We start from the raw sequence: 24,079 nt of genomic DNA on the forward strand, positions 1-24,079 counted from the left end.
GTCTTTTACATGGGACTCCCCCAGGGCTCATGTTTAAGCCCCCTTTTGTACAACTTCTACGTAAGCGACATTGACAATTGCCTTACACAAAATTGCAGCCTTAGACAACTTGCAGATGATGGAGTGGTGTCTGTCGTAGGATCAAACGAATCCGACCTTCAAAAATCCTTACAAGATACTTTGAACAATTTTTCAACCTGGGCCATTGGGCTAGGGATCGAATTCTCCACGGAAACAGAGATGGTGGTTTTTTCTAGGAAGCATAAACCAGCAAAACCAAAGCTTCAACTTTTGGGTAAACCGATCACTCATGCTATGTCATTCAAGTATCTTGGGGTCTGGTTCGACTCTAAATGTACTTGGGGGGCCCATATTAGGTATCTGAGTAAAAAATGTCAACAAAGAATAAACTTTCTCCGTACAATTACCGGCACCTGGTGGGGAGCCCATCCCGAAGATCTTATAATGTTGTATCGAACAACTATTCTCTCAGTGATGGAGTATGGCAGTTTCTGTTTTCAATCAGCTGCCAAAACACACCTCATTAAACTCGAGCGAATTCAGTATCTTTGTCTCCGTATCGCGTTGGGATGTATGACCTCAACGCATACCATGAGTCTCGAGGTTTTGGCAGGCCTACTCCCACTAAAAGATCGCTTCAATTTATTATCTCTTCGGTTCCTCATCCGGTGTAAGGTTATGAACCCATTGGTTATCGGAAATTTTGAGCAGCTGATCGAGCTAAATTTTCATTCTGGATTCATGAGCTCATATCATGAATTCGTCTCCATGCAGGTTAATCCTTCTTCGTATATTCCCAACCGTGTTTGTTTTCCTGACTACATCAATTCCTCTGTGCATTTTGATCTGTCCATGAAGCAGGATATCCATGGAACATCAGATTATCTTCGATCGAGGATCGTTCCAACGATCTTCGATGCAAAGTATGGGGATATCAATTGTGATAATATGTACTTTACTGATGGGTCCTCTATGAATGAGTCCACAGGATTTGGAGTGTTCAACGAATTTTTTAGCACCTCACACAGTCTTCAGAATCCTTGCTCAGTGTATATTGCTGAATTGGCAGCGATACACTGGGCGCTGGACAGCGTCGCCTCACGACCTGTTGAACACTATTACATTGTGTTCTCTGTCGAAGCTATCCGTTCAGTGCGGCCGGAAAAGCACTCGCCGTACTTCCTTGAGAAAATACGAGAAATTTTGAGTGCTTTATCCAGACGCTGTTATGTCATTACCTTTGTCTGGGTCCCTTCACATTGCTCAATTCTGGGTAATGAGAGGGCTGACTCATTAGCAAAGGTAGGTGCAATTGAAGGCGATATTTATCAGCGTCAAATCGCCTTCAATGAATTTTATTCTTTAGTCCGTAAAAATACCATAGTTAACTGGCAACGCAACTGGAACGAAGATGAATTGGGCCGGTGGCTCCACTCGATTATCCCTAAGGTTAGCCTTAAACCATGGTTCAAAAGTCTGGACTTGAGTCGGGACTTTATTCGCACCTTCTCCCGACTCATGTCCAATCACTGTTCGTTAGATGCGCTACTCTTTCGTATTAATCTTGCCGACAACAATCTTTGTGTTTGTGGCCAAGGTTACCACGACATCGAGCACGTTGTTTGGTCGTGCGAGCTGTATCTTGTCGCCAGATCGAATTTAGTAGTTACCCTTCGGGCCCGAGGAAGGCAGCCCATGGTGCCGGTGAGAGACGTGTTGGCTCGGTTAGACCTTGATTACATGTCCCAAATATATGTATTCCTTAAAGCTATCGATCTTCGTGTGTGATTGTCCTCATACCCTTAGTTTTTCCTTTTCCTTTTCCTTTGTGAGAGATCGGATCCCTTCTTAAGAATAAGATGAAATGTAAATACATATTAGATATAAGATAGGTTTAAGAATTGAGTGTGATGAGTGTGATGAGTGTGATTGAGAGTGTGAGTGTGATCATTGTCAACATATCCTCATATCCCCTCCTTTTCCTGAAGAAAATATGTCACCCTTCTAAACTCGAGTTGACCGCGAGTAATCGGTTTCCTATATTATTAACATTAGAATTAAGGAAAAATGTATATATACTAGTAACAATACAGTAAGGAGTTCGGCTCCTTTAAACCTATGTAACTGAGCCTGTAAAAATAAACGATTTAAATAAAAAAAAGACGGGTGGGTAATGTCAGGGACATAACCAGAGTGACGTAGGACTATACAAAGGGGACAGCTTTTATTAAAGATATATTTTAAATATGTTGTTTAATTTTCTTCTCCTACGTGAACCTGAAAATCTACCTGAAAAATGGATCAGTTTACTGTTTACTCTTTATGAATATGTTGATGGTTCTGAAAAGAACCTTTGGTGTTGTGTTTTTGTTATCACTCGATATTCCCATCTTGTTCGGTTAAACCTTCCTGTTTAGCTATTGCGTTTGCCACTCGCTACAGCTTTCACAGTTGGAAAATTTCTTCCCATCCAGCTTGTGACATGTTGTTCAGTAAATTACATTTAATGCGACGTGCCGGAGAAACACTTTGCCACTCACTGAAACTAATTGTTGCCTTGATGAGCGCCGAACCGAAGCTGCTCTGTTCTTGATGCGGGTTTTCTGATTGTCGTGAGCAGCTTTGCAAGCTAACTCGAGCACTCCGACGGCCGAAACTCTATAATCGCTGTTAGGTATACTGGTGCTCCGGATCCAATCCGTTCGGCCTAGTTACCCTTGCGGAGCAATCAGTGAATCTGACCAACAGGGAACTGGAGACCTGCACGGTTCGAGTGAGACTTTGCCTTTCCCTTAACTTGTCCTCCTTTGTTACGTCCACGATGCCGATGCCGTACAACCACACGGGTTTACGGTTTGAAAGAAAATAAGATATTTTTTTGGGGTCCGCGTGTTTTATACTCTAGCGGTACACACTCACAGGATAGAGACAAATCGGCAGACTCAGCCAGAGGGGCGAGTCCAACGAGACGAACGAATGAGCGTTAAAAGGGAGCGATGGCAAAAAAATACATTCATTACGATTTGTTCACTCGTTGGATTCACATGTAGGCTAAAAAGGGTCCTTTTCAGGATCACAAAATTATCTTCAATCTAAAGAGTTTATTGTTTTGTTATCACTCGATATCCCCATCTTGTTCGGCTAAACCTTTCTGTTTAGCGATTGCATTTGCCACTCGCCACAGCTTTCACAGTTGGAAAATTTCTTCCCATCCAGCTTGTGACATATTTTACAGTAAATTACATTCAATGGCACGTCGCATTACCACCACTCAGTATCGGATTGGAGGTAATTTTAACCTGTAATTGAACATTTGCGATGACAGTGGTACAGTGTCGACTTTCAATGTGGGGTCATAATTTGGATCTCTATGTTTACAAAAATGTCCAACTAAATAGGTCGCATTACATGTCCGTCCAATTAGCTAAATGTCGAACTAATTGTAGATTACTGTACTTTCAATCTGGAAACAATTTAAGAATTGGTGAAAATTGAATAATCAGGAAAGTCCCCAACTATCAATAAGCTCAGAACAACTGCCAAATTCACATACTCATCAGATCCTGGCAAACAAATTATGATAACATCAATTTGTGTTTTATTATTATTTTGGATAATGTTTTAGAAAGCATTGAACTTTATTTCCTAAACTCTTTTTTGGAAGGTTTAATGGCCCGGAAAAGCGCCTTGTTTTATGGAATGGTTCCAATTTAGAAAACTTAGTACTCGTGGTTTTGAAAAAAAAAACCATTTCGAACGCCCTCGATGCCGCCTTGTTCTGGATTTGCCACCAAAGCAGTTTGTATAAAGAACAAACTTTTTTCTTCTGCTACCTGATGCCGTTTTGCGATTGCGTTTGCCACTCGCCACTCGCTGCAACTGCCTGTTGTCTTGATGTCCACCGAACCGAATGTGTTCTGTTCCGAATGCAGGTTTTCTTATCGTCGCGAGCAGCTTTGCCAGCTAACTCGATCACTCCGGCGGCTGAAACCTTGATCTGGAGTTCGAGCGGGATTTTGCCTTTCCCTTCACTTTTCCTCCTTTACCATGTCCAGGCATGGCTGCTTGGGTTGGTTTGTTGATGTGTTGTGATGCGAACCGATGTAGTGTACGGTTTGGATGAGAATGATCGTTACGGCAGCGGAGCGGGGATTTTTAAGCTGACTGGCTGGCTAGAGAATTACGCATGTGTGAGACTGCGACCAATGTTTCCCTCATTTTTTTTTCTTTCCAATCGTGCTTCATTCTATTTCGCTGCTGCTCTGGTTGCCCGTTTTGGTCGGTACGATTTGAGGAGCACAAAATGGACCAATCAAAAATGGGCACATAGTGCATTTTGACAATGCTTGATATTTCACAATTATTCAATTATTTATCTCAAGAAAAATGAAATGTTATTCGTTATGATAGATGCGTAGATATATTTCCTATCAATTGATGCAAAAACCTTTGCGATCTATTGAGAAATGCTCGAGTTATAAGAGTTCCAAATCTTGCATTTTTTCCTACTTGTTCAGTGCCTAGATTTCCATTTCACCCCCTATATCTTCCGGTTAGACGTAGTCCTACGTCAAAAAAACGGTTCACTTTTGTAGAAGTTATTAGAATTTGTTGCGTGAGCTTTTAATCTGAAAGACCCTGTATTTGGAATGTAAAAAAAAAATTCAAACTGTATTATATAATTCAGTCCAAAATTGTATGTAATCTAATCACATATAATCGAGTCTGTTTGTCCGGAGGTGAAATATCCGATACTTTTTGACAGATAAATTTTGATTTGATATTTGTATAAATACTTTATTGTTTGTTACTCTTCAATTTTCAACAATGGTAAACAATGTCAAACATCGAACATGGTAAAAAAATCGACTGAAATATTAAAGGTAACTTAACCCTGTACCGATAGGTTCGAAGAGCAGACCGAAAAAATATTTTAGGCATCCAATAATTGAATATTCGCTTGTCGTGTTTTGTATCGAATATGTTTGTTCAGTACACGTTGATCAAATTTTATGTGTCAAAGATAGTCAAATATTTGCATATAATGAGCACCCTTAGTTTCGTAACGAGCACAGTCAGGTAAAGTACTAGAAAAACTGAATTTCTATGTACATGGGCTTCAACTAAGAACACGCGGTTTGTTCTAACGAAAACATCAAAACATCATTTATCTCAAAAAATCACTAAATTGAAATCTGCGTGGAGCATATACAAGATATGACAGATGACTTTCGATAAAAAATAAAGATTCACACAATTCGAAAAATATCAATTTTGAAAATGTTTAGTTTTCATTGTTTGAATTTGTCCCGTAGGACGGGGTAAGTTGAAACGCGAAACTATAATGAGTTTAATGTGCGGTTTTGCTTCTCGAACTATCTACAACTGATTTATGAAATTGAAGGAATTACATATTACCGTGGAAAGAAGGGGTTTTGGTATACGTTAGATGTGGGGGAGTAGCCCTTCAAAATGGTCACTAATAAGGTTTATGGATGTATGAGAAAAAAGTAACCCTCGAATTTTCAAAGCGAATTTGATTAAAAATGTTGATTTCTGTAGGCTGTTGAGAAACAAAACCGACACTCCCGGACAGATTGCAAGGTGGACAACACTCCGACGGCCAAGCACAAAACGACGGGACTTTTCGGATACCGCGTGGGCCGGTGTAAAAAACAGAGCACATAGAAAACACGTCGTTTATTTGTACGGTATGGTTTGTAACTGATATTATGTGAAACAAAGTTCATACAGTTGAAAGGTATGCATTTTTTCTTTTCGCCTCGCCACACTTTCGCCACGACACAGACTCGAGGGAAAGATATCGCACTTCTACACTCCTCCTCGATATCTTTAGCGGTTATCAGACTTCGTTAAGCCCAACATCTCCGAAAACTGCTTCTGTTTAACACAACCCAATGGCTTGGTCAGAATGTCGGCGATCATCGATTTCGACGGACAATATTCTACTGCTACGATGCCTTTCTCCGACAAATCCTTCGCGAAATGTAGACGAGTGTCAATGTGCTTTGATCGTCTTGAAGAACGGTCGATTGCGACGAAGTCGATACAGCTGATGTTATCTTCCAGCACAGTGGTCGGTCCCTCCTGTGTTTCCTCGAAATCCGCAAGTAGCTTTCGTAACCACAAAATTTCTCTGCAAGCCTCGGATAAGGCTATATATTCGGCCTCCATACTCGATAGAGACACTGAAGTTTGCTTGCGGCTGATCCATCCAATTGTCGCTTGCCCAAGCACTCTTTTCAACTCCACCCAATCTGCTTCCGTTGGAGCACTTACTCTCCTGCTCAAAATCGCAACGCTTGCTGATACATCTGGTCTTGTATTGACAGCCACGTAAAGCAACGCACCGATTAGACATTGATATTGTTTATTATCAGACATCACCTTGCTGCCTTCCCTGCTGCGGTAGTAGCCTGTATCTAGTGGAATTTTCGATCCTTTAGCACGGTCAAGATTAAAATGGTTAGCAACCCTCATAATATAACCTTGCTGATCCATCGAGTAATAGCCATTTAAATCTTTCCTGATCCTGATACTCAGGAAGTAACTAACGTCCCCCAGTGACGATAGAGTCAACTTTTTCTTCAGCTCATCCTCCAGTTTCGTTATTTCTTCCCTCGACTGACAGGCTACCAGAATATCGTCCACGTAAATAAGCAAATACATCAAACCATCAGGAGTTCGTTTCGTGTACAAACAAGGATCTGCACTTGATTGCTCGAAGTCCATCTCTTCGAGGATTCCACGAATCGTCTCATTCCACACTCGCGCTCCTTGCTTCAATCCGTAAAGACTGCGTTGTAGCTTACAGACCAGTCTCTCATCGCCAGATTGCTGGAAACCTCTTGGTTGCTGCATGTATAACTCCTCTTTCAATCGGCCGTGTAAGTATGCACCTTTAACGTCAAGATGATGGATCTTCATCTGCTTATGACCAGCTATAGTCAACAAAACCTTCAACGTAGTTTGAGCAGCTACTGGCGCGAAAACGGAATCGTAGTCTACTCCAAACTGTTGCGAGTATCCCTGGGCTACTAAGCGAGCCTTGTATCTGGTGACATTTCCAGCACTATCTTCCTTTTTCTTGAATACCCATTTGCTCCCGATCGGTTTCCGACCAGCGGGAAGCTCGACAAGCTTCCATGTATCATTCTGCATCAAATTGTCATACTCTTCTTTCATCGCTGCTTGCCATAAATCCCGCTCAGGTCCTTGAACAGCTTCATCATAACAGGTTGGCTCACCTTCAACAACCAAAGCCACATAATCGTGTAGTCTTCGCGGAAGTACTCCTCGCGTCGACCGTTTGTCACTATTCTGCATCTCGTCCGACGCTAAAACCTCTGCTCCATCTGCGACTCGTTCATCAGTTTGCTCTTGCTCTTCCAAATCATAAAATTCCACATCCGAATCGTGATCTGGAACCTGATGCTCCTCCTGAACGCATTTTTCTTCCTGAAGACCTGTCTCCTCCTGCAACGCTTCAGTTTCAGGCCAGTCAAAATCAGCTTCAGTTTCTCCCGATGCTTGGGATTTTGACTTTATCATGCGAGGGCTGTCCTCCAGTTCAATAAAGCGCGCGTCACGACTGATCGTGATTCTGTCCGTCTCAGGGTCAAGGAATCTAAATGCTTTACGATCCTCGCAATAGCCGACAAAAGTTAATTTTTGCGCTTTGCAGTCGAATTTATTTCTTTTAACTTCCGGAATATGTACATAGGCCGAACACCCGAACACTCGTAAATGACCTAGCTTTGGAACCTTTCCAAACCATTTCTCGTATGGTGTCTTGTCAACCACACGCGAAGGTAAACGATTCTGTACGTATGCAGCGGTCATAACCGCCTCACCCCAGTACTGCTTTCCGAGTCCTGCGTCGAGCAACATACATGTTGCCATCTCTTGCAACGTACGGTTTTTCCGCTCGGCTACACCGTTCTGCTGCGGGCTATAGGCAGCAGTGTACTGAGCTTGAATACCTTCCTGCTCGTAGAACGTCTTCAGTTCGTTGTTGACATATTCTCTGCCCCCGTCGGACCTAATTATACATGGAACTCTCCCGAATCGCGTCTTAACGTGAGCTACGTAACGTTTTATACAACCAGCTACATCTGATTTCCGTCGCAACAAACATACAACGGTATAGCGACTAAAATCGTCAATGAGGGTCATCAAGTACCTGCATCCTCCTGGGGTCACGTTGATCATCGGACCGCAAACATCCGTATGAATCAAGTCGAGTACTCTAGTGGCTCTGCTCTCAGATGTTTTGGGAAAAGAAGTACGTGAGAGCTTCCCTTTCAAACAGTCTTCGCAAACCTGCCGCAGACCGCAATCCTCCATCTTGAATCCGAAACTGAGATTACCTGCTTTCAGTTTCTCCAGCACTACCGGATCCCGATGTCCGAACCGCCGATGCCACACATGTTGGCAGTTTGATAAATGATGCTGCTCCTTGCTCATATTCGCATAGTCCACTGTTTTCAACACAAACAATTTTCCATTTAGTTCTCCCAACGCCACAGTTTTACCGGCGGTGCTCACTACCGAACATGATGACCCAACGAAGTTCACTTGAAAACCCTTCGTCGTCAGCTTACGCACCGAGATTAATCCACTGTCCAGCGCTGGTATGAAAATCACTTCCGTTAATTTAACTTTTTGCACATCACCGTCTTTATCCACGCATTTTATGAATCCTTCCCCGATTCCGCACGACTTTGACACCGAGCCATCAGCGAGCACTACCTGCACTTGCTTGTTTTCATCCAATTTCGTAAAGAAAGCGCGATCGTTGGTCATATGACTCGAGCAGCCACTGTCAATGTACCAACATCCCTTTCGACGAGCACTCCCGACCGTAAAACAAATCGGAACATCCTTTTCAGCCGTTAGTTTGGCTTTCACATCACTTTTCTTCGCTGTTTGTTTTCCTGCCTTCGCACTCACTGGTTCCCCGTCACTCTTCTTCTGTTGTTGCAGCCACTGCCGGCAATCCTTTCGAAAATGACCGGGCTTCTGACAGTGAAAACACAATCGTTTCTTCTGCCCACTCTGTTGCAGCTTCATGGCTTTTTCTCCCGACTCTGGATTCCGCTCAATTCGCCGTTGATATTCGTCCAACAACTTTTGCTTGACGAACGACATCGTCAGATCTGCCTCTGGCCGGCTTTCTAAAGCCGTAACTAAACCACCATATGAGTCCGGCAGACTCCGCAATATCATTGCAATCTGTAATGGTTCTTCGAGCGCCTGGCCCGCACACGCGAGACGAATAAAAAGCTCTTCGAGATCAAACAAATGTTTTTCTAAATCTTCACCGTCAGCCATGTTCAAGTTGCAAATTTTCTTCAGTAAAGACACTCGCGAAGTCATGGTAGTTTTCTCATGATATCGCTTCAAACAGTCCCACAGTTCCTTGGCGGATTTAGCATCCTTCACCAAATTCAGTTGGCTGTCTTCCACGTATAAAACAATTATCGCGTGACACTTCGAATCGTCTTTCTTCCACGCTTCCGTGACTGGCTCAGGTTTTGCACTGTCAATCACATACCACCGCTCTTCACGCTTCAAAAACATCTCCATTCTCGTCTTCCAAATCGAATAATTTTGATTATTCAACCGGGCGAACAAGTATTTCTCAGCCATCATCTCCTATTCACTGAAACGCACTGCAAGAAAATACTTTCACTGTGGACTAACTGTTCCCGTACAGCCACACAACCGAATGAAACACGCGCACACACGTCGAAATCGATTCACACCGTTTAACGTAACGTTGTTCGAGAATGTTCTTCGAGCTTCCGCTCACACACCGGGCAATCAATTTTGCTGTCTCACTAATACAGCCACCCGAGATCCGCTGCTGCCTTGCAGCGACGAACAGCACGCCAAGAAGAATCAAAATGGCTTCGCTCGAACAATCGAGAAAATTATTTTTCCAAATGGAATTTTCACTTCACTGTTTTTCACCACCGAGCTGGGCCCATAACCTGTAGGCTGTTGAGAAACAAAACCGACACTCCCGGACAGATTGCAAGGTGGACAACACTCCGACGGCCAAGCACAAAACGACGGGACTTTTCGGATACCGCGTGGGCCGGTGTAAAAAACAGAGCACATAGAAAACACGTCGTTTATTTGTACGGTATGGTTTGTAACTGATATTATGTGAAACAAAGTTCATACAGTTGAAAGGTATGCATTTTTTCTTTTCGCCTCGCCACACTTTCGCCACGACACAGACTCGAGGGAAAGATATCGCACTTCTACAATTTCCAAGAAAAACTACCCTATGCAAAATATCAGCTCAATCGGACTTCATTTACTAGTGTCGCACATCAGTCAAAGTTTGAGTTTTTTGAAAACTGAAAAATCACCCAAGGGGGGAGTAAAGGAAATCGGGATTTTCGAAAAAAAAAATTTTTGATGCCAAATGTCTTCAAATTGCATGAAAAGTCGAGATCTAGTGTCATCTCGAAATTTTTTTTTTGTCAAAAATCGACACTCAGGGACTTACTGTTATCTCGAATTTTTTTTTGTGAGAAATTGACCTTTCGGCGCTTGCTCGTTTTTTGTCTGAAAAGTCGATTTTTGACGAAATTTTTTTCGTGATAGCAGTAAATCTCGACATTTCATGCAATTCTAAGACATCTGGCATCAAACAACTTTTTTGACGTAAAACTACGTCTTTCATTAAGGGTGCCAAATCAGAAAACAGGTCACGTTTTTATGAAATAAAGTTAACGTTAATAACTATTTTTGCCGCGAACGGATTTTGGCGATTTACATACTAAACGAATCGGATATTCCCTAAAATTTGTTTAATATGCTATACATTAGAATCCCTTGGTTTGTAAATGGTTAAAATTCATGAAAACTTTAAGCGTTTCTATTTTCCCATACATTTGTTCAGTCCATTTGTGTGCTTTCCTGAAAAGAGCTGTAAATAACGAGCAACTTATCGACGAGTAACGAAGGGGAAATTGTAGGATATGAAGTCACCGTGAACAAAGGAAAAGAAGAAGAATGAAGGGGAATACTTGCCTAGAGTATAAACATTGGAGCTCGCTGAGGCCAACTTTCATTCGGAATCGGACTGTTGAGCAATCCAGTTCACTTTGCTTTCGCTGCGCTTCGATCTAAGATTGGACCCCACCAGTGGTAATTCAACTTGGATATCGTCGTGTGGTTTTTCCAGTTCGTTTTTCGCGTTATTCGTATCGTGTGTTTTTCTTTCCGCGTCATAAATTGGACGCTTCGCATAGTGTGTGATGAGCAAGAAGAAGGGGAAGGCTGGCTCGAGCCCTGCAAAAAACGAACGCATTGCCGGGGGCAATAAAATTTCGAGGAAAGCGTCATCTAATTATGCACGCGATGTTAGTGCAGTGAAAAGCACTGAACCGAGCCTTCGCATCGAACAACAGCGAAGTAGGCGACTTCAGCGCGTCGGTCTAAAATGTAAACGCCGTTACCCAGGCAGCAACCAGCTCCCCCCGCTGGTGATGAACGGTTGTTGTTCTCATCAGCGAATTTGCACCGATGGGTGTTACAGCAGAGTACAAGCTGTGTGGTATAATGCAGTTTTTTTCCAAGCAGTGAACATTGTTTGTTTTCCGTCATAAGGGCTTCGATGGTGCTTTTGACATTGCATGAATGTATTAAACTGACCTCATGGCGAAGCAGGCGTTAAGTTTGTGCGCCAAAAAATCATTTGGGGAATACCAACCTCTTTAATGTCGTACTGGAATGTTATAAGTTATTTGGGTTCGCGTGCCAGTCGCAAAACTGCCTTCAACTAGGATTGCATTTACACTAGTCTTGATCATAATGAAGCAATGCTACTGTTTTCGAAGTTGTTGATATTAAAAAAAGAGTTTATTTCGCTTGTTTAATCACCAAGAAAGTGAATGTTGTTCAGGAATTTTGCATGTGATTAGGTTTCGCTTGCCAGTAGCAAAACTTCCTCCACTAAGGGTGACAACTGCGCTTAGCTCGAGTATGAGAAAGTAATGCAACTTTTTTTCGAGGCCAGTAATATAAACAGAAGTGTTTCTTTTGAGAATAGCGCAAAATGATGAGAAGTGTTTATATTCCTAGTAGTTTCAAGCCACCAATGTATGTCTCTGTATGCATACTATGGCGAACGCTTGTTTGGCGCTTGGTTTACGTTGTACGAACGATGCCTGGAGGTGTAATCCCACTGAGGCAATACTCAATAACATGTAGCATGATATTTGATGCTTGCAAGTGTTGTTATTGTTGTTGTTTCCTCGCGGTGCCAAAGATATATTGGTATAATCAACTGTAACCGAGTAATGTCAATTGCGAAAAAGGCCACCGGAATAGCGTTCGAGGTAAATTTTCAATGCATTGACATGAAATAAATTGCGACATATGATCAGCTAGTGTATTGTTCTGCGAAGACAAGAATGAATCATCAGTCAATTATCGTCAACTGATTCTACAATGAAAAAAAGCATTTCAGAGATTGTTCTACTAAGCAGTTGTTTCTAAAATTTCACAGCATTATAGAATAATATCCGAAGGTTTAAACAAGCGACTTTTATAATATAACAGCGTAGTTCTACGTCAACAATACGGTCGTATCTTGGACACAACCTCCTATAATTTTTTGAAAACCCCGATTTCCTTTACTCCCCCCTTGGGTGATTTTTCGATTTGCGGAAAACTAAAATTTTGAGATCTGTGACAATAGTAAATGAATCCCGTATGAGCCAATATTTTGCAGAGGGTGTTTTATCGTGCAAATCAACATTTCGCAGCAAGTTCCGAATGAAAAACCGATATAATTATTTTTATTTGCACTTAAAACCATACGTTTCCATTCCATGCCAAACCGATATAGTGGTTCTCAGATTTTCGTCAAAAGTGGTAGTTTTGTTCTTTATCGCAAATTAAGAGACCCGTATTTTTTTATTTTTTTTTTGTTAGGGGGACCATTTCCATTTTAGGGTGGTCCAAAAAAACATTTTTTCGCATTTTTCCGAAAAATGGCTTTTTTCAAAAATTCATAACTTTTGAACTACTAGACCGATTCAGATGATCGACGTATCAAATTAAAGCCAATCACCTGGTCTTTTTCTAAAAAATACTATACTAAATTTGAATTCTGCTCTCGTTATTATTGATTGTATTCGTTTTTTATTGTTTTCATAGTCTCGGGACCAAAGGCGCTATAGTTTTTTTATATTTTTTTCTGGAAAGCTGAGGATTTTTCACACAACATATCTCGAAACCAGGGAAGCGTTTTTTTCTTTTTTGAGTTATGATTTTTCAAAATTACGCGATGGTCCAAAAAATCACTTTTTTCTCATTTTTTCCACTACTATTACTACCACTCATAACTTTTGATCTGCTAGACCGATTCAGAAGATCGACATATTAAATTGAAGCCGATGAGCTAGTCTTGTTTGAAAAAATTATTACACTATGAGTAAAAATGGATTTTGTTTTTGTAATTAATGATTATATTTGTTTTTTATAGCTTACATCGTTTCGGGACCCAGAAAAAATATAAAAAACTATGGCGCCTTTGGTCCCGAGACTATGAAAACAATAAAAAAACGAATACAATCAATAATAACGAGAGCAGAATTCAAATTTTCTGCAGGTGTGGTGTTTTTTTCAAGAAAGATCAGCTTTGGTGATTAGCTTTAATTTGATATGTCGATCATCTGAATCGGTTTAGTAGTTCAAAAGTTATGAATTTAAAAAAAAAGTCATTTCTGGCAAAAATGCGAAAAAATGTTTTTTTGGACCATCCTAAAATGGAAATGGTCCCCTTAACAAAAAAATAAAAAAAATACGGGTCTCATAATTTGCGATAAAAAACAAAACTACCACTTTTGACAAAAATCTGAGAACCACTATATCGGTTTGGCATGGAATGGCCGTATATATATATATAGATATTTTTTTTTTTTTTTTTGAATAAAAATCAGTGTTTTCAGACCGATTGAATCAGCGCGAAGAAATGTTTGTTCTGATTTCGCGAACAAGAAAAAATAAACAAAGGCGCGGAGTGCGTTGAGGCACTCAAATATTCTGGTAATAGCTGTCATAAGGTGGGTTGAAAGATAATGTTTACTATATATATTTTTTATCACGTCAATCCACCATTCCTAGTAAAAGTTATGGCTTCCCTTTTAACTTACCCCGTATTTCAACTTGCTCCGGTATACCTTATATATAATCAGCACTGCGAAAAAAATGACACAATTTTGAAAACTAAAACAAACATGGAATAATATTAATAATAAATAATAATATTTAACCTAAGAAAACATTGTCACATTAACATATAAGTATTTAGTCTGCATTTGTTTGACAAAAATGAATAAATAAATAAATAAATAATTTAAACTGAATTTGATATATAGGTAATTTTCGACCACTGTCCATTACAAAACAAACCCCCCGTCTTTATCACACGCCGTGTTTATAAATTCATCAATCTATTCCTCTGAATGTTTACATTGAAGAAAAAAAAACATATTTTGCGCGAGTACTGTTTGACAGCTTGTTATCTGCTTTCATCAACACAAAAGGAGTGCTCTGTGAAAATAAATTGGAAAAGTGGTGAGAGTTTGAAAAAAAAACTTCAAACTAATTGTAAAGTAAGTGAAGAAAACCGTGATCCGTGTTTTTTATTGTACAAAACGCTGCGAATGTGAAAGTTTAACATGATTGTGCATATCTGTGGCGCACGCATTTTTTGCTCGAAGTATTGATCGTAAGAAAGAGATTATATCTTCTTTTTTCTTTGATATAGATAAATAATGGCAGCAGCTCCTGTAATAATTCAATCCGCTGCAAAGCATACTTCAACGGTAATATAATGTGCAATATTTTAATATCCGGATAGTTCCTGATGAAAGTTTTGTTTCTGTAATTTTGCAGCTCATTTTCCTACACGGATTAGGTGACACTGGGTAAGTTTATTTTTGCAGTGATTCTACAAGTTCGCAGTTCTTACGTTGCTTCATCACTTAATTTTTTTTCGCAAACCATTACGAGTGTCGTAATTGATTACATTATGTAATTTTCCGTGCACGCATTGGAGAGGCTTTCGACCACTTTGACTTTCGTAATATTCAGACAATCGACACATTAATCGGATATGCTTTTACATTGTAGTATATCCATGTATGATAAAATAGAAACTGTAAACAAGCCTCACTAGAAACATGAGCAACAATTGTATTGTTTTCCAATGTGTGTTATTTTTTTCCTACAGGCATGGTTGGGCTACTACAATGGGTATGATCAGAACGCCTGATATGAAGGTAATCTGTCCGACAGCCCCTACGATGCCCGTGACTCTCAATGCTGGATTTCGTATGCCATCGTGGTTTGATCTGAAGACGCTCGACATTGGTGGACCAGAGGATGAAGAGGGCATTAAGAAAGCTGCGAAGAATGTACACGCTTTGATTCAGGGAGAGATTCAGGTAAAAACAATAATTTTTCGGGGCAAATGCTGATTAATTACTACTTTGGTTTTTAGGCTGGGATTGCTCCAAACCGGATCATGCTAGGGGGATTTTCACAGGGCGGTGCACTTGCTCTGTACACTGCTCTTACGTTCACTGAACCGCTAGCCGGTGTGCTGGCCTTATCTTGTTGGTTACCATTACACAAGAATTTTCCAGGACTCCTCAAGTGTCCCGACACAATTCCCGTATGCATGGCAAATATCAATTCGTGATGCGCAATGCTGATACCGTTATATCTTTTCAGATTCTCCAGTGCCACGGCGACTGTGACCCAGTGGTACCATACAAGTTTGGTCAATTATCATCCAGTGTTCTGAAGTCATTCATGAAGAACTCACAATTCCAATCGTACAGAGGTTTATCACATTCCTCGTCCGAAGCTGAGTTAGAAGATATGAAGGTAAGTGAATTTGACGCAAACTGAAATTCGTAATAACAAGAAACCATTCTTCTATATTCACTAGAAATTCATCGAAAAACACGTTCCTCGTCAATAAATGGCTGCCCAGATGATATGCGCATGTAAATTTTAATTGTAATAAAAAGTCCGCAAATATTTTTGTAATTCCACAATTACAGTAGAGGAATTAGAAAACACTCATAAAGCAACTATATAAAGTAACTTAACTATTTTAGTAAAATTGATTTTGTTTTCGTAGATCGTAAAATATTCATTGAAATTGGCAAACTTAGAATTGTCATATGTTCAAAAAATTCCTAAACTACGCTATTTGCAAAACAAAACAAAAAACGAATTATGAAACAAACCAGCTAAGATTAGCCGTACTCTATGACAATTAATGAGAAGCAACACAATAAGTATTCAAACTGAAGATTCAACCCATTGAGATTGTACTGAGCAAGATGGCTAATAAAACTTAATCACGTCCTTTACCATTTAAGATTTCAACATGTGTCATTTGTGTTTGAGAAAAAAAGAAAATGTATGAAATAGCGAATAAAATTTAGTGTCATCTTCAGTTTATTTTATTTTTTGGAAAATAGACGATTAATTTGTTGCTAGTTGAATCTAGCCTGCTATTGGAAGGACCATATTGGATGATAACGAGAGATTAAACGCTTCACAAGTACAGGTCAAACTCGATTCGAATAAAATGAACAGTTTCTTTGGTGAGTTGATGTATAGTAACATTTTGCTTCGAATCATCAATATCATCATTTAATCGTAACATATTTGCATGTTTTTTCAAACAATAATAGAAAAATCCGACTACGGGTGACCAAAGCTATCATCAACAACCGCCTCACCTTGAGCTGACGTGTTTGGCCGGAACAAAGCTCTCAAAAACTCTAGCACCGATCTATTACAAGGCACTACGGACTGTCTTCGTCGTCCTGCCATCAACACCAGCTGCCTCTGTCTGCGCTGAAATTGGGGAGCCACCTTTCGATCTAATTATCGACTCGGCGAACATAGGGCCCTATTCCAGAAAACGAGACGAGCAATTCGTTTCGTCTCGTCTCGGCTTCAGTCACTGTCGAAACGAGCAAAATATCCCATTCCAGTACACGAGTTTCATTGAAATGTTTTATTGGGTAGACTGGAGAGACTTCAGTCAGTTTTTCTCGGTATGATCAGTGATGTCAGATGAGAAGACATGTTTTTGTTTTGAGAAAAACAACAAACAGTTTTAAAATTGATCAATCGATACTCTTTTCTCAGTGCCAAAATATTAAAAAAAAACAACAACAAAAGCGAATAAGTTTCATATATCTTTTGGCATATGATTTTATCATCAGACGTTTTGTTATTATGGATTTATTGGGGGCAATGTTTGTTCACCTAATCAACGATTTATCAAGAAAAGTTTTAAATCTATATATACGTATTTCCAATAAAGTAGTTGTTTTGAATTACTCATTTTCGTTCAATATGTGAAGACTCTTTAAATATATTCAAAACAATCATCTAGCATCCCTGGATATGAGTTCAATGTTTCCATTGGGTGTGTTGTTTGGGAGAGGCATTTGAAAATCTGTAAAATCTTGCAATTATTGAATTGAATTTGATGGTTGCAGTTGATAAAATACATCGCTTATGCAATACTAGTTTAGCCGTGAAACAATTTTTGAAGATAAAGGCGGACCAGAAAAATACCGATGCTTTCAATCAACAAGGTGAACAAACACATCAAACAAACTAGACGATTCGACTGATTCATCGACGAGTGCAGCCAAACGGTCGTCGAGCCAGACGAGCTACTCGTCTGTTTTTAGTCGAGCTCGGCTTCTGGAATATAAAAACAAACGAGGCGAGCGCTCGTCTGCTCGTCTCGTTTTCTGGAACAGGGCCCATACATTGCTTATGCAATACTAGTTTAACCGTGAGACAATTTTTGAAGATAAAGGTGGAGCAGAAGAATACCGATGCTTTCAATCAACAAGGTGAACAAATACATCAAACGAACTAGACGATTCGACTGATTCATCGACGAATGCGGCCAAACGACGAGACGAGCACTCGTCTGCTCGTCTCGTTTTCTAGAATAGGGCCCATACATTGCGGGCCCATTCATCGACGAGTGCTGCCAAACGACGAGACGAGCGCTCGTCTGCTTGTCTCGTTTTCTGGAATAGGGCCCATTGCGCTCGTCTGCTCGTCTCGTTTTCTGGAATAGGGCCCATAATTGAGTGTATAGTTTATGTTTTTGACGTAGGACTACGTCTTTCATTTCTAAACCGGGGTGTAAAATCAAAGTTTCGAAAACGAAAGCGTTACGCCGGAGACCGAGATTTTGAGCGTTAATAGCTCCTAAACAACTGAACGAAATGGTATGATAAACACTTCATTCGAAAGATAAAAAGTCTACGCGTTCTATACTTGTTACTTTCTGATCCAAAAACTTGTTTCAATAGTCTTAAAATTGCTTTCAAAACAGGCTATTGAAATCACCAATCGGTATATAAGCGAGCGCCGCTCGGAAATCCACTCAGTTCTAATTGAACAGCGATTGGAGCATGTTGTCGCTGTTGTGGTGAAGCTCTTCGTTTATCATGAAAGCGCGAATGAACGGTGTCACCAAGAGCCTGTTTGTGCACCTAGGCCAGAAGGGAATCCATCAGGAGGAGAGTGATGCCACAAACGGTTTCCAGGGAAGATCTCGAAGCAGCCGCTACACACACAAACACACATACACGCGCGGAATTCTTTCCGTTTCGATGCCATTCAGCATCGAGAAAGATCCGGAAAATAATCTGCCAGTTCCTCTGGGAATTTAAAAATACATTCATGTGAAAGAGTTTATTTGAATGTTTTCTATCCATGTAACACTGTGACCAAATACATTTGGTTTTGTGATTTTTCAATCAATTGCAATTAACAGGATAGCTTCTGAAGATTATTCTTCCCCATCAGTAGGATATTTCCGTATCCAATATTGGATGCATAAAACCTTGTGCCTCCAACGTAACGCTCTTGTTTTCGAAGTCCCCCAAATATTCATTCATTCAGAATGAATTCAGATTCAACTTCAAACAAATGATCTCTAAATCAACGATAGTCCTACGTCACCCTTGCGGTTATACCATAGATATAACCCACTTCCTGTTTTCTTAAAAAGAAAATTGAAATCAGTTCAAAAATGTTAACAGATAACAAAAATTAATCCTCTAGTATTTGGTATGGTCCCCCTTTGGCGTCCAGCACTCCCTGCAAATACCGTGGCGAGCTTTCAGGTCACTGTAGACGGAAGTACCTGCCAGATCTTCGGAGGTGTTTTGAGTTGATTGGGACATTATTCTGTTGAAAGTAGTAATCACGAGGGAGACCGAATTTTTGAACGGGAGACTGCAGGTTATGGGCCCTATTCCAGAAAACGAGACGAGCAGACAAGCGCTCATCTCGTTTGTTTTCATATTCCAGAAGCCGAGCTCGACTAAAAACAGACGAGTAGCTCGTCTGCCTCGACGACCGTTTGGCCGCGCTCGTCGATGAATCAGTCGAATCGTCTAGTTTTTTTATGTGTTTGTTCACCTTGTTGATTGAAAGCATCGGTACTCTTCTGCTCCACCTTTATCTTCAAAAATTGTTTCACGGCTAAATTAGTATTGCATAAGCAATGTTTTTTTTTCAACTGCAACCATCAAATTCAATTCAGTAATTGCAAGATTTTACAGACTTTCAAATGGACCTCTTCCAAACAACACAACCAAATGTAAACATTGAACTCATATCCAGGGATGCTAGATGACTGTTTTGAATATATTTAAAGAGTCTTCACATATTGAACGAAAATGAGTAATTGAAAACAACAACTTTATTGGAAATACATATATATATATATATATATATATATATATATATATATATATATATATATATATATATATATATATATATATATATATAGATTTAAAACTTTTCTTAATAAATCGTTGGTTAGGTGAACAGACATTGCCCCCAATAAATCCATAATAACAAAACGTCTGAGTGATGAAACCATATGCTCGAGGAAAAATATCAATGAAACCAAAAGATATATGAAACTTATTCCTTTTTGTTATGTTTTTTTGACGTAGGACTACGTCTTTCATTTCTATACCGGGGTGTAAAACCAAAGTTTCGAAAACGAAAGCGTTACGCCGGAGACCGAAATTTTGAGCGTTAATAGCTCCTAAACAACTGAACGAAATGGTATGATAAACACTTCATTCGAAAGATAAAATGTCTACGCGTTATATACTTGTTACTTTTTGATCCAAAAACTTGTTTCAATAGTCTTAAAATTGCTTTCAAAACAGGCTATTGAAATCACCAATCGGTATATAAGCGAGCGCCGCTCGGAAATCCACTCAGTTCTAATTGAACAGCGATTGGAGCATGTTGTCGCTATTGTGGTGGAGCTCTTCGTTTATCATGAAAGCGCGGATGAACGGTGTCACCAAGAGCCTGTTTGTGCACCCTAGGCTAGAAGGGAATCCATCAGGAGGAGAGTGATGCCACAAACGGTTCCCCGGGAAGACATCGCTACACACACATACACGCGCGGAATTCTTTCCGTTTGGATGCCATTCAGCATCGAGAAAGTTCCGGAAAGATCTAATCATTTCTGGAAAATAATCCGCCAGTTCCTCTGGGAATTTAAAAATGCATTCATGTGAAAGAGTTTATTTGAATGTTTTCTATCCATGTAACACTGTGACCAAATATTTTTCAATCAAGTACTATTAACAGGTGGTTATCGAGTTAGTATTAACCACTGGTGGGCTTCCAGTATCGAGGAAAATGTGGAAATATCTAATCGTGACTGAAAATAATCTGCCAGTTCCTCTGGGAATTTAAAAATGCATTCATGTGAAAGAGTTTATTTGAATGTTTTCTATCCATGTAACACTGTGACCAAATATTTTTCAATCAGGTACTATTAACAGGTGGTTATCGAGTTAGTATTAACCACTGGTGGGCTTCCAGTATCGAGGAAAATGTGGAAATATCTAATCGTGACTGAAAATAATCTGCCAGTTCCTCTGGGAATTTAAAAATGCATTCATGTGAAAGAGTTTATTTGAATGTTTTCTATCCATGTAACACTGTGACCAAATACATTTGGTTTTGTGATTTTTCAATCAATCGCAATTAACAGGATAACTTCTGAAGATTATTCTTCCCCATCAGTAGGATATTTCCGTATCCAATATTGTATGCGCCCGCAATCGATTATTGCTCAGTCGCCGAAAGTTCCGAGCTCAGAGAGTTCATTCCCCTCTAGTTTGCCTACCAAATTGCCATCGTAAACCACACCTTCTCTCGATTCAATCACACACAGAAAGCATACTTAAGCGATATTCTGGTGGTGAGACACATTCATTTTTCGTGAGGACATCGACAAGACAACATCGTTGCCTAACGTGCTGGAGGAGGTGGACGGCGAAGGATCGACACATACACGCGCGGAATTCTTTCCATTTGGATGCCATTCAGCATCGAGAAAGTTCCGGAAAGATCTAATCATTGCTGGAAAATAATCTGCCAGTTCCTCTGGGAATTTAAAAATACATTCATGTGAAAGAGTTTATTTGAATGTTTTCTATCCATAAAATATCCATATAATACATTTGGGTTTGTGATTTGTCAATCAAGTGCAGTTAGCAGGTTAGCTTCTGAAGATTATTCTTCAGAACAAGGTTTTTCGTATCCTATATTGGATGCATAAAACCTTGTGCCTCCAACGTAACGCTCTCGTTATCGAAGTCCCCCAAATATTCATTTATTCATTCATTCAGAATGGATTTAGATTCAACTTCAAACAAATGATCTCTAAATCAACGATAGTCCTACGTAACCCTTGCGGTTATACCATAGATATAACCCACTTCCTGTTTTTTTTAATATTTTGGCACTGAGAAAAGAGTATCAATTGATCAATTTTGAAACTGTTTGTTGTTTTTCTCAAAACAAAAACATGTCTTCTCATCTGACATCACTGATTATACCAAGAAAAACTGACTGAAGTCTCTCCAGTCTACCAAATGAAACATTTCCATGAAACTCGTGTACTGGAATGGGATATTTTGCTCGTCTCGACAGTGACTGAAGCCGAGACGAGACGAGACGAATTGCTCGTCTCGTTTTCTGGAATAGGACCCTAAAATCCAGTGTCTGAACTGCCAGTCCGACGAGCTGAATTTGTTTTGATCAAGGCGTGTATATATAAATAAGGTGTGTGTATATAAATGAGGTGTGTATATATAAATATCAGGTGATGTGATCATGCGATATGTACTTTGAGCCATACTGGAATTGTTGTTGTATTGTTTACAAACAGACTGTCGCCGACTAATAGAATATACAGATTGGAGATGCTACACAATCTAATATGGAGTCTAAGCTTGGATGCTTTTAGTTTGTAAATTAATGAATTACTGTTACAAGTGGTTTTCACTCCCCAGTTATGTAGTTATCCTACGTGCGACAAATGCCACCAAGAGTTCATAACCGTCAACAACATTTCCGAGATGGAGCCAGAGTTATTGATTGATGGCCACCAGCTGTCAAATAATGATAACATTTCCGAGACGGATACAATCGAACAGAAACCTGAAACGCTAATCAATAGACAAAATGAAAAATTCTTATATCAGAAAAATAGACGAAGAAGAAAACAACACCTTAATAATTCCGGCTGCAAGAAAAGATAGTTTGGATGCTCCGCAAAAGAAAAAATGCAGAAAAGCCTCGCGGACGGAGGTTTGATGAAATACCACATACGGTTACACACAGGTGAGAACATGACGTTTTTCATTTTGTAAACATTGAAAGATAATCTATTTCAGGAAAAAATCATTAAAATTTGAAAAACGTTGAAATTTAAAATATGAAATCTAATTGCAAGTTGGAACTCATTCGAGTTAATTAAAACGAGGTCTGTTCAATAATTCATTCAGATTTCATCCACATTTTCGAAGACGTTTGACGCTCTACAACCTAAGCCCGCCTTTAAACGGGCTTCACGGATTTTTAATTCAAAAAAGGCTAAGGTTACTTTGGATCGGAGTACGCACGAAAATTATATTGTACGAAGAGAAACAAACAATTTTGTTCGATAGAAGCTGACGAATTCGAACGAAGCAAGGGGGAAGCAATGCAACCACACCAATAGTCAGTCATTATTTGTTGGTTCTTAATGCTTCTTGTTGGTTCTTAATGCTTCATGCGCATTGACAATTCGCTAAAACTTTGTGATGGCCAATTTTTACTTTACACAGAACCAGATAAGCGATCTACTCCTATGTGTTATATAGGATAAGCTACTTCATAGGATTTCTTCATTGTTGCTACTGCCCCTGTTGTTATTGTTGCACATGCTTTTGCTAGGTGTACCACACAGTATGGTGTTATTACTACTGCCTCCAACAAGGAATTCTCGAAAGTATAAAATATGGTATCATCCTGGTTCATAGGTCCGATTGGTAATGCTAAAAGTGAAATGCATTAAGAATATCATTTTATAATTTGAGCTTTCTGCCACACTATTTTCCAGAAATTATCTGCACTGTTTAGCTCCAATCTTCACACTCAGTTCCTCATAGCTCTCTTCAATAAAATGATTCTAACAAACACCATATTTTTTGGTCGGGACACCAGGTATCAGGCAATAACAAAACAAACAACCCCTGCTCTACAAACCGTATTTCCCTTCATATTAAAGTGACGATGATGTTGGTGTAAATATAGGGCCTGATTCTCGAATACACTTCGAATACACTTCACGGTGAAAACGAAATGAATCGTATCCGCGATGACAACGTTACGGTGTCGACATCTGGATACGAGATTAGTTTCCCACTAAACTAATCATTATAATATTCAATTATCTTCAGATAAAATTTTTGTATGAGATTATTCTATCACATGAAGGAAACAAAGATTTTTACTCACATTGATACAGTTTGATACGAAGAAGTTAATTTTCATTAATGATTTTTTATTTGAAAGGTGCTCATTCTGCCTGAAAACTCATTATTATCTTCGACACTTCACTAACTCGTAAAACGTA

At 39.6% G+C, this 24,079-nt stretch overlaps 2 protein-coding genes across 2 annotated transcripts in view; one reads left to right on the top strand and one right to left on the bottom strand.

Moving 5' to 3' along the window:
• LOC129768332 (uncharacterized) overlaps positions 1 to 24,079 on the bottom strand; it is a 48,551-nt gene that overhangs the window by 21,808 nt on the left and 2,664 nt on the right. The window lies entirely within an intron of this gene.
• On the top strand, positions 14,559 to 16,465 carry LOC129768331 (acyl-protein thioesterase 2). Its single transcript, XM_055769905.1, has 7 exons — positions 14,559 to 14,684; positions 14,840 to 14,897; positions 14,968 to 14,999; positions 15,305 to 15,518; positions 15,575 to 15,748; positions 15,808 to 15,963; positions 16,028 to 16,465. The coding sequence occupies exons 2-7, from the start codon at positions 14,847 to 14,849 to the stop codon at positions 16,058 to 16,060; spliced, it is 660 nt and encodes a 219-aa protein (XP_055625880.1). The 5' UTR covers positions 14,559 to 14,684; positions 14,840 to 14,846; the 3' UTR covers positions 16,061 to 16,465.

The sequence above is a fragment of the Toxorhynchites rutilus genome, chromosome 2 (genome assembly GCF_029784135.1).
Source record: "Toxorhynchites rutilus septentrionalis strain SRP chromosome 2, ASM2978413v1, whole genome shotgun sequence".
Taxonomy (NCBI): domain Eukaryota; kingdom Metazoa; phylum Arthropoda; class Insecta; order Diptera; family Culicidae; genus Toxorhynchites; species Toxorhynchites rutilus.

Excerpts from the sequence above, each read along its gene's own strand:
- LOC129768331 (XM_055769905.1), top strand. The coding sequence starts at position 14,847 with ATGGCAGCAGCTCCTGTAATAATTCAATCCGCTGCAAAGCATACTTCA. Across the intron at positions 15,519-15,574 it reads TGATTCAGGGAGAGATTCAG|GCTGGGATTGCTCCAAACCG; the intron begins GTAAAAACAATA and ends TTTGGTTTTTAG. Across the intron at positions 15,749-15,807 it reads AGTGTCCCGACACAATTCCC|ATTCTCCAGTGCCACGGCGA; the intron begins GTATGCATGGCA and ends ATATCTTTTCAG.